This window comes from Cebidichthys violaceus, unplaced genomic scaffold (genome assembly GCF_023349555.1).
Source record: "Cebidichthys violaceus isolate CVI_PGR_0920_01 unplaced genomic scaffold, fCebVio1.0.p SCAF_2, whole genome shotgun sequence".
NCBI lineage: Eukaryota > Metazoa > Chordata > Actinopteri > Perciformes > Stichaeidae > Cebidichthys > Cebidichthys violaceus.
Window position 1 is genome coordinate 13,504,788 of NW_027176372.1, and position 13,086 is coordinate 13,517,873.

The following is a 13,086-nucleotide window of genomic DNA, read 5'->3' on the forward strand; positions in this document are numbered from 1 at the left end:
CGCCACAATTTAAGCCAATCGGAGACCACAAACTGGTTCTTTCCACCTCCTCGCTCAAAGACCACACCCCCTAGTATTCGTCAGACCAACAATACACAGGGTAAGCGAGAAACATGTTTAATGTAGCTTTTTTCCTTAAGCAGCCTACTGATTTTTTCCGAGAACATTTTCTCTTCCCTGGCCTTTTGTTTTCATTTTTGTATTTTGTTTTCCAATGCATATCATTGAGTTAAACATCAAATAAACAGATAAACCAATGTCCATATGACATGGCCAAATATCAGTTGATTTCTACATTAGTTCAAATAGAACTACAGTAGGAAGGCTAATTTAATAAAACAATGAGAAATGGATAATAGTAAAAAAATAAAAATAAGAATAAAAGTAAAATAAACAGCTATACAAAAAGTAAAGAAACAGATATAGTATCAAACAAGTATTTAAACATATATTTGATAACATATTTGAGGTGAGCCATAGGCTTGCCACGGAGCATATCTGTACTCCGGACCCTTACAATAATAATATGCTTTCTTCATCGATGATTTGGTCAGAGAAGCCAAAGGAGGTTTCATTTCAGTCTCCAACAGCTCTGAATGTTCTGATCGTGCCTTGCACCCCGTGATCTTCAGCAGCAAATCATCTTTTTGCCCGACTGGGGCGTTTGATTTTGACTCCCGCTTGTGCCTGATCGTATCCTGCTTTTATTGCTCAATGCAGATAAAATAATCGACTTGTCCGCTGGGACAAAGGGTGAACAAATCGAACGCCTGGGGCTCCATCACGGCAGCTACTGGACAGCAAAACCTGTGCATGTTGTTAGCTAGAAACGTCAATTTTCCGCGCGTTTTAGCAGCCGTCCCTGCGAAATAAATAGAAGGTTTTGAGGAATAGGAGACTATCTTATTGTCAGGGTAATTAAATAGGTAATGCGAGCAATTGATGCAAAGTATAAACCGTTTTATCATCTTCTCCCTAAATGATAGGAAGGCTAAATAGACCAGAGGAAAACATATTGCCTAATAGACCTGCAGCTCCTTTTTGTCAATCAAATAAACAGAAACCGATGGTGAGTTTAAATGTTTCATTCTAACCTGAATGTTTATTAGTGTGTTGCATTGGAGGTGATGGTAATATACATTATTCCTTTATAGGTTGGGGAGGTGCCACTTTTTACCCAGGCACCCCTCTGATTCTGTTGTTATCATAGTGGTTATTGTGTCTAGTCTACAACCATTAAGAATTGTTTCCCTCTGCCTCCCCTGCTGTGTCCCCACCAGGCAACCAGTGCCAAGAGACCATCCCTGCAGGGTCCTGTGCCGCCTCCTCGCAAGAAGACGACCCCCAAACCAGAGCTGACCGAGGAGCAGAAGCAGGAGATCAGGGAGGCCTTCGAGCTGTTTGACACCGATGGATCCGGATACATCGATGTCAAGGAGCTCAAGGTAAAAGTGCCCGGACGCTGATCACAACCTCACGTGTGTCAGAGGGGGAGAGACAGTTTTGTATGTGTGCTTCACTCTCTCACGTTTCTCACACTGTGCCAGGTTGCAATGAGAGCTCTGGGGTTTGAACCGAAGAAAGAGGAGATCAAGAAGATGATTGGCGACGTGGATAAGGACGGCACAGGGAAAATCTCTTTCGCTGACTTCCTCTCTGTCATGACACAGAAAATGGTAGAAATGTCATTAAATACACTAAATATGCAACCCCAACTGTCCTTTATTTGTCTTTACTTTTAAATGAGTTACTACTTTTGTCCTGCAGTCTGCAGAATGTATATTTGAAACCAGTTTATTTATTAGAGCCCACAAACTGCACCCTGTTAGCCACATTTCGATTGACCGTTAGCTATACTGGTATTGCTTTTCATTGGCACACACAAACTAGCTACATTTCTGTTGTCTGTTCTTCGACGACTACATACCTCCTGCAGAATGGCAGTTTGTGGTAAAACTACTCTCCATCTTCTCTGATTTTAGGCTGAGAAGGACTCCAAAGAGGAGATCCTGAAAGCGTTCCGCCTGTTCGATGACGACGAGACGGGCAAGATCTCGTTCAAGAATCTGAAGAGAGTTGCCAAAGAGCTGGGAGAGAACCTCACAGATGAAGAGCTGCAGGTAAAGCACACCATTATGGAATAAAACAATATTAAGAGACATGAAGACTCAGAGCAGACTACTGTAGCCCACAGCCCGGTTGTGTTTCCAAGACTATGGTTTTGAATCATGTCAAAACACAATTGTGCAAATTAATGCAACTCAACTACCTTGATTTGCTTCCTACATTCTTCTTTTCATCTCCTGTTATATTGTGTGTCTCTGAAGGAAATGATAGATGAAGCAGACAGGGATGGAGATGGAGAAGTGAACCAGCAGGAGTTCCTCCGCATTATGAAGAAAACCTGCCTGTACTGAAGGAAGTGCTTGCCATTGGGTTTGTTGATGTGGAGGGGTCCAGTGATGGTGTCACATGTAATGCTGCTCGTATATCAAATTTACCTTTCCTTATTATTGTGTTTTCATATCCACTTATAGTCAATCAAAAGGTTTAACTGTCACTGAAAGAAAGTTGTGTAAGACTTGTGGTCAATTGCCAAAATATCATCCACTGACTTACATGATAATCTACATTACATTTGCCAAATTGCTTGGAATGCTGCATACTTTCATGAAGAATACATTTGTTATATTAAGGATAATATGTAGGTTATTCATTGTCAAGAAATCTCAGTGCCTATGTCAATATGGTGACAAACACAGTACATTCCAATGCTTTGATTGATAGTACAGTATGCACATTAAATTTGGTTTACACTGGTAACTCCAGTGTTTCATGTTTTAGCTCGTGTAACCGCTGATGATTGGCGAACGCTGTGTCACCTCAGTGCTACCTGTGGATTTGTGCCTCTTAAAACAGGTGATCCCACTCTCTTTAAAATATGATTGATTGTGTATGTATTTTTCTTGTAGCATTGATTATGTATCCCTGTGTATAACTAATGTATAATATACAAAATACTCTGTATTCTTGAATGTTTTGTAAGATGCATAGTGACTTTAATGAGTAGATAAACAGCATATAAGTGTTTAAGGTACAAATTAAATATCTTGAAGCAGTTTGTCCTGTCTTTTATCATTTATAATTATAAGCATCCCTCATCATTCATGTAGTTATCAGTGTTTGAACAGCTTGACGTCATTCATTTTACTGCTGCTGATAAATGGTTTACAGGAAGATGCTGCTACCTTACCACAGCATATTGACTCAGCTATCCAACCCGACTATTTAAAACAATCGAGTTAAATGCAAAGCGTGATGCAATAAATGTGGATACGCTGCTGTGCTGAACAGGAAGATACCGCTCTTCTCTTTCAGGCAGCCCAAGTAAAAACAATTGTTTTTTTATCAGTAGCAGCTCTGCAAACAAATGTTTATTATGACTAATTGTGGTTGTTGACTTTGTTCCGGTGTGCAGCCTGTCGTATCCTTTGCTGCAGCTCCCCTGAGCGGTACCCATAAACAAGAGCGATTAATGACACCCCAAGGTTGTAAAAGGATGGCGGTTGCTATATCCAGAGCATCACTGTGCAGGTAGCCAGGGATCAGGGAGCTGTCAGTGACTACCGGAACAGAAAAGAGGACGGTCTGAGCTACCTGGAGGGTCAGGGTCACACAGGCTCTCTTGGTGCAGAGTGGTCCTGCACGCATGTCCCAGCAAAGCAGACAGAAGCATCCCAGGATGGTCAGAGAGGCACCATAACAGCAGTTCTCACTGTGCAGTAAAGCACCAGAGAGTAAGGATGAGAGGACGACAGCGGGGAGTGCTCTCTTTCTTTGAGGACACATCAACAATCACACACATGCTGACCATCTCAACCAGGTGGTAGATGGTGGAGTTGCGATATCCATGACATGAAGCTCCCTCTGATCTGCCTTCCAGATAGTCTTGTAAAAAATGAATAAAACATACAAGTGTTAGCACCTGCGTAGCTTAAAGACCAAATTAAAATCACTTGTGCCCCGTCTCAAATGGGTAAACAAAGGTGGTATACACTCACATCTGTGTCTCTTGAGCATTTCCAATGCGTACATCATAGACATGGTGAACAGTCCGTTTCATTCTAATGACTGATCAAGACTGAATCTTCTCGTCATGTGCCAGCATCACAGGCTGTAGCAAACAAATTTCCCCTTGCGGGATGAATAAAGTATCCATCCATCCATCCATCCATCCATCCATCCATCCATACCATATCAATGTGTCAGACCTCAGGCGTGAAACCTCATCCCTGTGGACGGCAATGTGTCAATAGCTAGTGTTTGTTATCAGGATCACATTTGCTTATTTATACAAAAGGTCTGGGACAATATTAATGCATTTGTACAGAATTGTATTCTACCTGTCAATATTTGCCCGATAGCAGCGGTGCAGTCATGGAAAGTACAAGGCCATCCTCTCACACATACACATTACCATATTTCTGTAACATATTTAGAAAGATGCTTCAAATTTGGACTAGAAAAAGTAATTTTGTAACCCAACAATCCCTTGGCATGGAGAGAGTTCAGCAGAAAATGTCAAGACATAAATGTATAAGAGTTAAGATGCGTAAATGAGTAGATTAGTATGAACCCTCTATAACCAAAAGGGACTGAAACCAGATCCAGAGAATTACAAATTGTATGTAAAAGTAACTTCCAAAATCTAGAACGTATTCTGTGTCAAACAATTAACCAAAATCAAAATTGTCAAAAGACCATTTAATGTACGGTCACATTTAAACTTTATTTATAAAGTTCCTAACAGGAAGATAAAATCATACGTTTACCGTACAGTACAATGCCAATCACTGGAAGATTCCAGCAAATATTAGATACCAGGGATGAATGTCTGTCTCTCTCACACACACACACACACACACACACACACACACACACACACACACACACACACACACACACACACACACACACACACACACACACACACACACACACACACACACACACACACACACACACACACACACACACACACTCTAAAAATCACATACTGATGAACACAGAAATTACACAAAAAACATTGAAATAAATCATTATCAATAATCACAGCTGCTCACTAATGCAAGATTAGTTGACCGAGGCATTTCAGAATGTGAACAGGTTTGAACACGTGCAGCTCAGTCCATGGCTGCGAGTACAGAGAGCATCAGGATCTCAGCTTTGACTTAGTTTAGTCTTGGAGGCAAAGTCTGCACTGAGTTTACGCATCACCTCCCCGTGGCTTTGTCCCAATAGCCCCTGTCGTACCGTCCCATAATTCTCTTTGACAAAGTTGGCAAAAGGTGTGGGGGCCCGCGGCTTGGCAGACGTCAGTAAGACAAGTTGCCCTTTGCAGAGGGCACACACAAACCTCTGCGTGTCCAGTGACTTGGAATGACGCCCGATCCTGTGAAGAATCATGAATTATATTACCCAGTGGAAAAGTGGCACAAAACTCAGTAAATGCAAGGTGGATAGTGAAGTAGACAGGAGGTTAATGCTTTTAGTCAATGTGAAAAAAGAGTCAGACGTACGTGTTCTGGCAGCGGGTGCACTGGTACTGGAATTTGTACTTGATGTCATAACTGTGGCAGCGGGTGACCATGGGTAACTCAGGATGCGCCAGAGTGGACTTGCGAGCATACAGCTTCCAGAAGTTTCCGTGGCCGTCCCTCATGCCATTAATCACCCAGGTTGCAGCATGACACATCTCATGAATCAGTGTGTCCCTGAGACGATCTAGGAAGGGGCAACAAGGAGATTGTGATGAAAAGATTCAATCCAGCATAAACTGACTAGAGGATTTTACTATGCATGACATCACATATATACACATTCAGAGACTTTCAAGCAGACAGTTTATTACTTTTCTATATCCGTCTCACTAAAGCTTTACCTGCAGAATCACAGACTTTCTCCGACAGTTCAATGCGGGCATAGCGGTTCCCTCCACCTCGCTCCTGACCGGTGATACAGTACCCGGCTGTTTTCCGCATCTTCTTATTCCAAGTCACTGACATATCAATGGGGAGCTAGAAGTCATGTCAGACAAGGAAAAAGAACATATTCTACATGTTAACAAATCAATTACACAATGTAAAATATAATCAAATTCAGACAGAAACAAGGGGGAAACACTGTTGTTCATCACCTTACTGTCAAACACACTGGTATTGTACAGCTGGTACAGTCTACTGGTGAGTTCTTCCTTGTTCTGCTTAAAATTGCGGCCATAGCTGGAGCCAGGGTTTGATAATGACTGCAAGAAGCACCCGGGGGTCTTACACAGTGCTACCCTAGAAGGGAAAGAACAGGTGAACTAAAGACAAACTGGAGCGAGCGACATTCAAGTCTGTATATGAAAGCTGCTCAGTAGATGTACCTGCTGGTGGGGCCGTGTCTGGGCTCTGTCTGACTCACTGTGGGCTTCAAGATGTTGGATTTTCCTTGTGTGTTCACACTCAGAGAAGTTTCCCCAAATGATTTAGAGGCTGGTGTTACAGGTGTCTTTACAGGACGAACTGACACAGGAAAATATTGAATCACAAAACAATAGATATCAACAACTAGATTAAAAACAACACCTAGAGATTGTTTAAATGTGACAATCAAAAAAAAAAAAAAAAAGGTTACCATGGGTGCTCTTAGGCGAGAATGTAGTGCCGGTGAAGCTGTTTTTATTTTTCAGTCTCTCCAGTAGGGATGTGAACTCCTCCTCAGAACTGTCCGATTCATTCAGCTTAGACGGTGCAGATAGAGTGCGTTTTGGAGAGGCCAGTGATGTTAGGGTTTTGTGGGGAAGAAAAGAAAAAGGAGAATGGACGGAAGGGAAAGGCAGCGGTGGCGAACTGTCCTCTTCATCACACCGCAGAGCATTGTTCTCGTTAACCTTCGGTGGGATTTTAGGTTTGAAATGGCGAGTCCTCCAAGTGCTCTTGACCACAATATTATCATTATCATCATCATCATCACTGTCACTAACAAAGACTGGGGAGTCACACTGAGACAGCGGTGTCCTCAGTGGAAGCTGGGCTGCGGGAGTATTGCTCTTCTTAGGCACTGCAAAACAGTGGACACAAAAACCTCACCGTTATACATATAGTGTTATGTGTCCTTTCTTTGAAATATAATGGAGCATCAGCACTGATAGGGTCATTCAAAGTTACCTTTAAAAGATGGTTTTGTCTTAATAAAGTCATCATCTGATGAGTAGTCATCCACGATGAAGTTTTTGAGGCTTAAGAATAAACAAAAGATAAAACATATTTTTTTTTTTAAACAGAATTTTCCAGACATTGATTTTGTAGGAAAAACAACAACAAAAAAAAAAAAACTCACCTATCTTCACTCCCACTCGCTGATATTTTCTTAGGCTTGACATTAGGCGTTTTCACTCGTTGCAGAACTTCAAAGTGCAAGATAAGAATTAATGAGTGTAAGAAGAAGTATATACAGATGTTTTCCTCATCATCTAACTGATGAATCTATTGTAAGTGATTACAGATACAGAGAAGTGTACCCAGAAGAAAAAGGTTCCTTACATGTCTCGAAACCGTCGTCATCGTCCGAGCTCACCACAACAACATTTGAACTAAAAAAAGTAAATTAAAAAAAAAGGCTTAGAACAAACTTTAAAGAGAAATGAAATGATAAAACTGAAACCAGAATAAAACTCAAAGATGTTGCTTCAATGAAAACATATTCCATGCACTCTGTTTTCATACCCATCTTTCTTTGCAACACGTCGTGGCTTCAGTGAGGCAGGTTTAGTTTTCGGTGTAGCCCTTCCCACAAGAACTAAGGAATAAAGGTAAAATGAACACATTAGTGTATTTGTAAACAGAGTCATATAATTCAGCAATATGAATTCATACACTTTAACTCACATTGATCAAAATCATCATCGCTGGACTCAATCAAGGGCTTGTCTCTGTAGTTGTTGCTCTTGGAGTATTGGTTCTCCTTCTCTGAGTTATCAGAGAGGGAACGCTGGACCGGAGAGGCTGAGTGATCCACCGATCGATGCCCACTTGTGGCAGTATGTCGAGTTTTACCAACCGATCTCATCAGCTAGAAACAATAAAGACAGAGATAAAATAAACATGCCCAACATTTAAATAGAGCTGCTATGAAAGATTATTTTCATCATCTATAAATCTGCTTTTTATTGTCTTGATTACTCAAAATAGTATTTGTATTACTTGTTTCGACCAAGAGTCCAAAATAAATATATATTCTGTTTGCTATGATATATGACAAAGAAAAGCACAATATCCTCACATATAAGAAGCTGACTCTCAAAACAGTTACAGATGTAACAGCTTTCACTATACTTATGCTTGTAATCTAGTATTAATATTTATCCCAGTGACCCAAAGACACATAGTTTGTAGTGAGTTCACGAAGAAAAGCTACGTTAAACAAACCTGTTTTTCTGCTGTGTCCAGTCCTCCCTCGTCAGCCCAGCCCATCTTTTTAGCAACTCCTTCAAATAGTTTGCAGGTATCATCATTCATTGTTTCCCCTGCTCTGTGAAAACGGTCAACACGACAGCCATTTAACGTTTAAAGTCCAGCACTAACTTCAAACCTTTTTAAAATAACGGCCGATCTAAACACTCAGTACGGTTAAATCATGGTTAAAACAACCTGTTTGTTTTTTCCAGTTAATGCAATAAATATATTAACAGCTTCTAAATCCACACACATGCTTACTGTAGAAAGAAACGTTAGCATTACTGTTAGCAACTTGCTAGCTAACATCAAGTCTGGACTCGAGCTAACATTTTGTATGTGGTTCTGAATTTTCCGTTAGTGTGCATGAACCGCCCATTGAATAATAATCGTTTTGCTAAAATAATATATATTTGATTTGACATATGATTACCCAAATCGCTTCTGCTGTTGTAAATAAAAGACGTAGAGAAACCGAGCTAAACGACGGTAAATTCAAATATTGTGCTCCATCAGACCGGAAGTTGTCGGGGAAGACATTCGACCAATCGGAGCGGGTTTTTATGACAAGAGGACGTTATGTCCACGCCCTCCACCAATCACGTAAAGCAGGGGTGTCAAACTCATTTTCACCCTGCCTGCTAGTTCCTGAACTCGGTCTGTGATGGTGTTTCTTCACAAACTGACATTTATAAAAGTCTGTATCTGGTCGGAGCACACCTGCTCGCACACCTTTAAGCAGTGGCGGGCTGTGCATTTTATACCTGGGCCTTTACTCGTAAAAATGAAGCTCAACACTGTACATGAATACCCGCATGACGGGATGCGGCGTCATTAACGAACAATGCATATAGTCAAAATCAGTGCAAGGCCGAGATCCTCCTTGTGGTACTGGCACCGCAGTGGCTAGTCTGTGGCAAGCGTCAGTCAGGCGTCAGTCAGGTGCCATAACTGGCAAGCGAGCGACACTCGTTCGGCACCCGTCAATAAGCTGCCGAGCTGAGCCACATTTCCTGAGAGCACCCATTGTTGTTACGATAGATCAGCTGCCATAAATCAGTTTTATCATCATAGTAGATTCTAATTAACTGGAGAAAAAACTTGTTTTCTAACACGTAGATCATAAACCCCTGAATATAAACAGCACCCATTGAAATCGGATGGGAAATGTAACTCAGTAACGGTCCGAATAAGTCAATCTATGTAGCTGGGAGCAACCAGGTTCAACTTTTACTTTATTTAAATACTTCCGCCATCAACGTCATGATTTAGACCGTTTTGAAATAAAAATACAATCTTTACTACCTTTATTATTAGGCCTTAATAGTCAAAGATTACCAGCTGCAATAATCAATAACTAATACGTTTTTCACTCTTTTTTGTTTGTTTTTCACTTTTTCGTGACATCCAAGCATCTACAGTGCCAAATGACCCTGACAAGTGGTTATGCCTAAATTTTCGAATCATTAAAAAAAAAAATGTAATATTTTCACTCTTCCTCTGCTTATATGTAGGTGTCATTATGTGCCACAAGCTGCCAGTGCCAACAGTTGTCACAGGAGTGTCGCCAGTAGTCAGAGCAGTGCCACTAGGCGTCAGAGGATTGTTGCCCCCCTGGTCCGTGTACGTTTTGATAGTCTGTTTTATGGATTATTTGTTTTTTTCTTTTGAAGAGCGACGCAACGTAAGAGAGGTAGTCCGGAAGTAAACAAATGTCAAAATAAAAGTGAAGGCAATAGAATGACCGTATGCAAGTCAACTGTTAGTCTATGGTGCAAGCACACACCAAGGTAACATTAGAAGAAAAAATAAATAAATATAAACAAATAAACGTGGGCCGATGGGAGTATGCTAGCAACAATAGTTGACTACATGCGATTTAATATTAATTTATCCATTAATTATTATCCAATAATAATCTTCTACTACTTTTCGATTAATATGTTTATTGTTTGATGCAATACAGTTCGTAATATAGTTTAATCAAAATCCTATCGTGACAACAATGAGTGTTGTCAGGAAATGTGGCTCCCCCCGCTCAGCTCGGCAGCTTATTAACGAGTGCCGAACGAACGAGCGCCGAACGAGCGCCGAACGACTGCCACAGTTGTGGCACCTGACTGACGCTTGCCGCTGAAGTGCCACTGAGGTGCCAGTGCCACAAGGAGGATCTCGCTGTCTCTCCAAAATCAATTCAGCTAAAACACACATTCCGCCACACACTGAGGAGCACGGGCCATTCAAATATTATTCATATCAGAGGGAACAATATTACCCATATCATAAAAACTACACGATAGACAAATTAACAGAGTAGTAACGCTATCACTCTCTCCAACACCTTAGTTGTTGTTATTGACGGATTTATTCGTCTGTCAACACCGAGAGGGGAAATGAGTCCACTTGAAAACACATGAATATTATGAAAGTAGATCACTTAAAAACTTAAGCTTAATTTTAACAGTTTAACTTTAACACTTTGCGCGGAGTTTATAGACCGTGGGCGCTTTGCGCGTCTTCTTGTTGCTGTGCACCGGCTAAATGTGTCCCCAGCGGAACATAGGACGTAACAATAGTTCCTATCACATATAAAACCAAAGGAAAATCCATATTCATAAAAACAAGTTGTACAAATGATAATATATAAACAAGCATATTAAATAATGATATAAATAATATTTATGGATATTAAAGCTACTGCAGTTCACCTACCAAAGCTGCTGTACACTATTTAAAGACAAAGTCCATTCTGCTTTCTTTGTTAATAAAGAGTTTAATGACACGGTTGTTCAGTACATCCGTGCGTTTTAGTTCCAGTAAGAAGTCCTTTTCGATTCATGGACACCAGTGATGACAGTCGAGCCTCCCCAGTTGTATTTCATGAATGTTTTTATGCATTTGAGGGCTGAAAATGTCCACTCCACAGAGGCAGTAGATACTGGGATTGTCACCGCCCAACATGTCACACTAGCCCACTGACCAATCACGTATGGCTAGGCCAGCTAGAAGGCTCTGGCATTTCAAAGACTACGCCCAAGATGTCAAACTAAAAATCTGATTGGTTGAAGACTATGACAATCAACATTATCGTCCCCATTTACTTAAACTGCAAAGGGATTCACCTGTAAGTCTGAAGGCCTCCAGGCAGATTTTTTTTTTTACTTAGAGACAACATAGAGGTGAATTCTGATTGGATAAGAGCTCTACTTAAAACAAGCTGCGCTGGAAACAGAGCTGCAGGCTGGAAGCAGAGCAACTGAGGAAGACAGTAGCTGTGCTGTGAGAAAATAAGCTAATGGGAAAAATAATTAGAATACATGTAGTGTATTTGTGAAAAATGATTCAATTATAAAATAGCTATAACTTTGTGATTCTGTCTAGGCCAGCAGAGAAGGCTTTGCTGGCCCTGACGGCCCACCACTGCCTTTAAGCATGCACTGGGCTGTAGCTTTTGTAAATATATTCTGCTGTGATTGCAGTCTGCCTTTTAATTCTTGGACAATTTAATGTTTTTCTTGGAGGCTAAATTTAGCTCCGTGTTTTGTTTCAAAATGCTGACGTAAATTGTATTCCTTCATCACCGACACTGCCTCAGCACTGAAGACAGACCGTTTTTTCTCCTTGAAGCACAAACATGTATTCTTTCCCATCTTTCATTACACTCTCTTCTTGGACATTTTGGGATTATTTGTCAATAATTTTCAACTCAATCATTTGTTGAAACCTCTTTACAGGCTGTTGCCTCTCCTGTCCACCTGTTGTGATGTTTTAATGTCGGCAGACAGACAACATACGATCTCATAACTTCGACCATGGGGACATTTTTATTTTCAAGTCTAACTTTTTATGGCGGATTCGCGACGTCAGTGTGAGTTTGACATGTCTGACATGAAGAGATACAGCGCAGCTGTTAGTGTGAAAACCATCCTAAAAAAAGAAGACACAAAGCGTGCTCGACTAGAGACACAATTTGTACAGAAAACGTGTGAATATAAATAAATAAATATATATATATATATTTTAAATATTAGATTGCTGGTCGAATTACTCAACTGTATTATGGTAAAGAATAATGTCAACAATCTTAAAGTTGTCTATCAGACAGAATGGGCGCATTCAAAAGGTGTAACCCTAGCAAACAGTCCAGTGCCTCAACATTACAACTAGCATCTACACTTTACAATTTGAGCACATTTCATTGAATTTGTTAGTGTTGAACACAGAACTTTTACTCATAACTTTGGCATTGGGAAACCTTGAAATGTATTTAATAAAAAAAATATGAATACATGCTCCTTTAGTGGTCTCTTTGTCCCTCACCAACATGTAGAAACAGCAGTTGAAGTACCCTGGTCACCATTGAGAGCACATATACCTGGCAACCCATAGCAGAATAAACACTTTTATATCATTACAATGCATAAAAAAAAAAAAAAAAAAAAAGGACTAAATCTATTTAAATAGGTACCAATTTGTCACTTATTTTACAATGATCGCCACAGAGCAAAGCAAGCCTATGCTAGCTGTCTAAACAAAAAGGTTAATTGTTCCTTCCAACAACCGAATCAAGTAAGCACAAAAGACCGTA

At 40.5% G+C, this 13,086-nt stretch overlaps 2 protein-coding genes across 3 annotated transcripts; one reads left to right on the forward strand and one right to left on the reverse strand.

Annotated features, from left to right (window-relative positions):
• Positions 1-752: 752 nt before the first annotated feature.
• Positions 753-3,119, forward strand: cetn2 (centrin, EF-hand protein, 2). The gene is made up of 5 exons (XM_068714537.1): positions 753-1,069; positions 1,281-1,445; positions 1,548-1,676; positions 1,983-2,120; positions 2,328-3,119. The coding sequence occupies exons 1-5, from the start codon at positions 980-982 to the stop codon at positions 2,415-2,417; spliced, it is 612 nt and encodes a 203-aa protein (XP_068570638.1). The 5' UTR covers positions 753-979; the 3' UTR covers positions 2,418-3,119.
• Positions 3,120-4,780: 1,661 nt separating this feature from the next.
• Positions 4,781-9,003, reverse strand: gcna (germ cell nuclear acidic peptidase). 2 transcript variants are annotated; one of them, XM_068715392.1, is made up of 13 exons: positions 8,932-9,003; positions 8,472-8,569; positions 7,932-8,115; positions 7,770-7,842; positions 7,587-7,636; positions 7,384-7,450; positions 7,212-7,282; positions 6,679-7,104; positions 6,428-6,566; positions 6,197-6,341; positions 5,942-6,077; positions 5,580-5,784; positions 4,781-5,452 (listed from the first exon to the last, which is right to left on the reverse strand). In XM_068715392.1, the coding sequence occupies exons 2-13, from the start codon at positions 8,559-8,561 to the stop codon at positions 5,221-5,223; spliced, it is 1,818 nt and encodes a 605-aa protein (XP_068571493.1). In that variant the 5' UTR covers positions 8,562-8,569; positions 8,932-9,003; the 3' UTR covers positions 4,781-5,220. The 2 variants fall into 2 exon arrangements, with proteins under 2 accessions (XP_068571493.1, XP_068571492.1); XM_068715391.1 differs by having other exon boundaries at positions 8,472-8,574.
• Between the last annotated feature and the right edge of the window lie 4,083 nt (positions 9,004-13,086).

Excerpts from the sequence above, each read along its gene's own strand:
- cetn2 (XM_068714537.1), top strand. The coding sequence starts at position 980 with ATGATAGGAAGGCTAAATAGACCAGAGGAAAACATATTGCCTAATAGA. Across the intron at positions 1,070-1,280 it reads CAAATAAACAGAAACCGATG|GCAACCAGTGCCAAGAGACC; the intron begins GTGAGTTTAAAT and ends TGTCCCCACCAG. Across the intron at positions 2,121-2,327 it reads TCACAGATGAAGAGCTGCAG|GAAATGATAGATGAAGCAGA; the intron begins GTAAAGCACACC and ends GTGTCTCTGAAG.
- gcna (XM_068715392.1), bottom strand. The coding sequence starts at position 8,561 with ATGAATGATGATACCTGCAAACTATTTGAAGGAGTTGCTAAAAAGATG. Across the intron at positions 8,116-8,471 it reads TGGACACAGCAGAAAAACAG|CTGATGAGATCGGTTGGTAA; the intron begins GTTTGTTTAACG and ends TATTGTTTCTAG. Across the intron at positions 7,451-7,586 it reads TGACGACGGTTTCGAGACAT|TTCTGCAACGAGTGAAAACG; the intron begins GTAAGGAACCTT and ends TGCACTTTGAAG.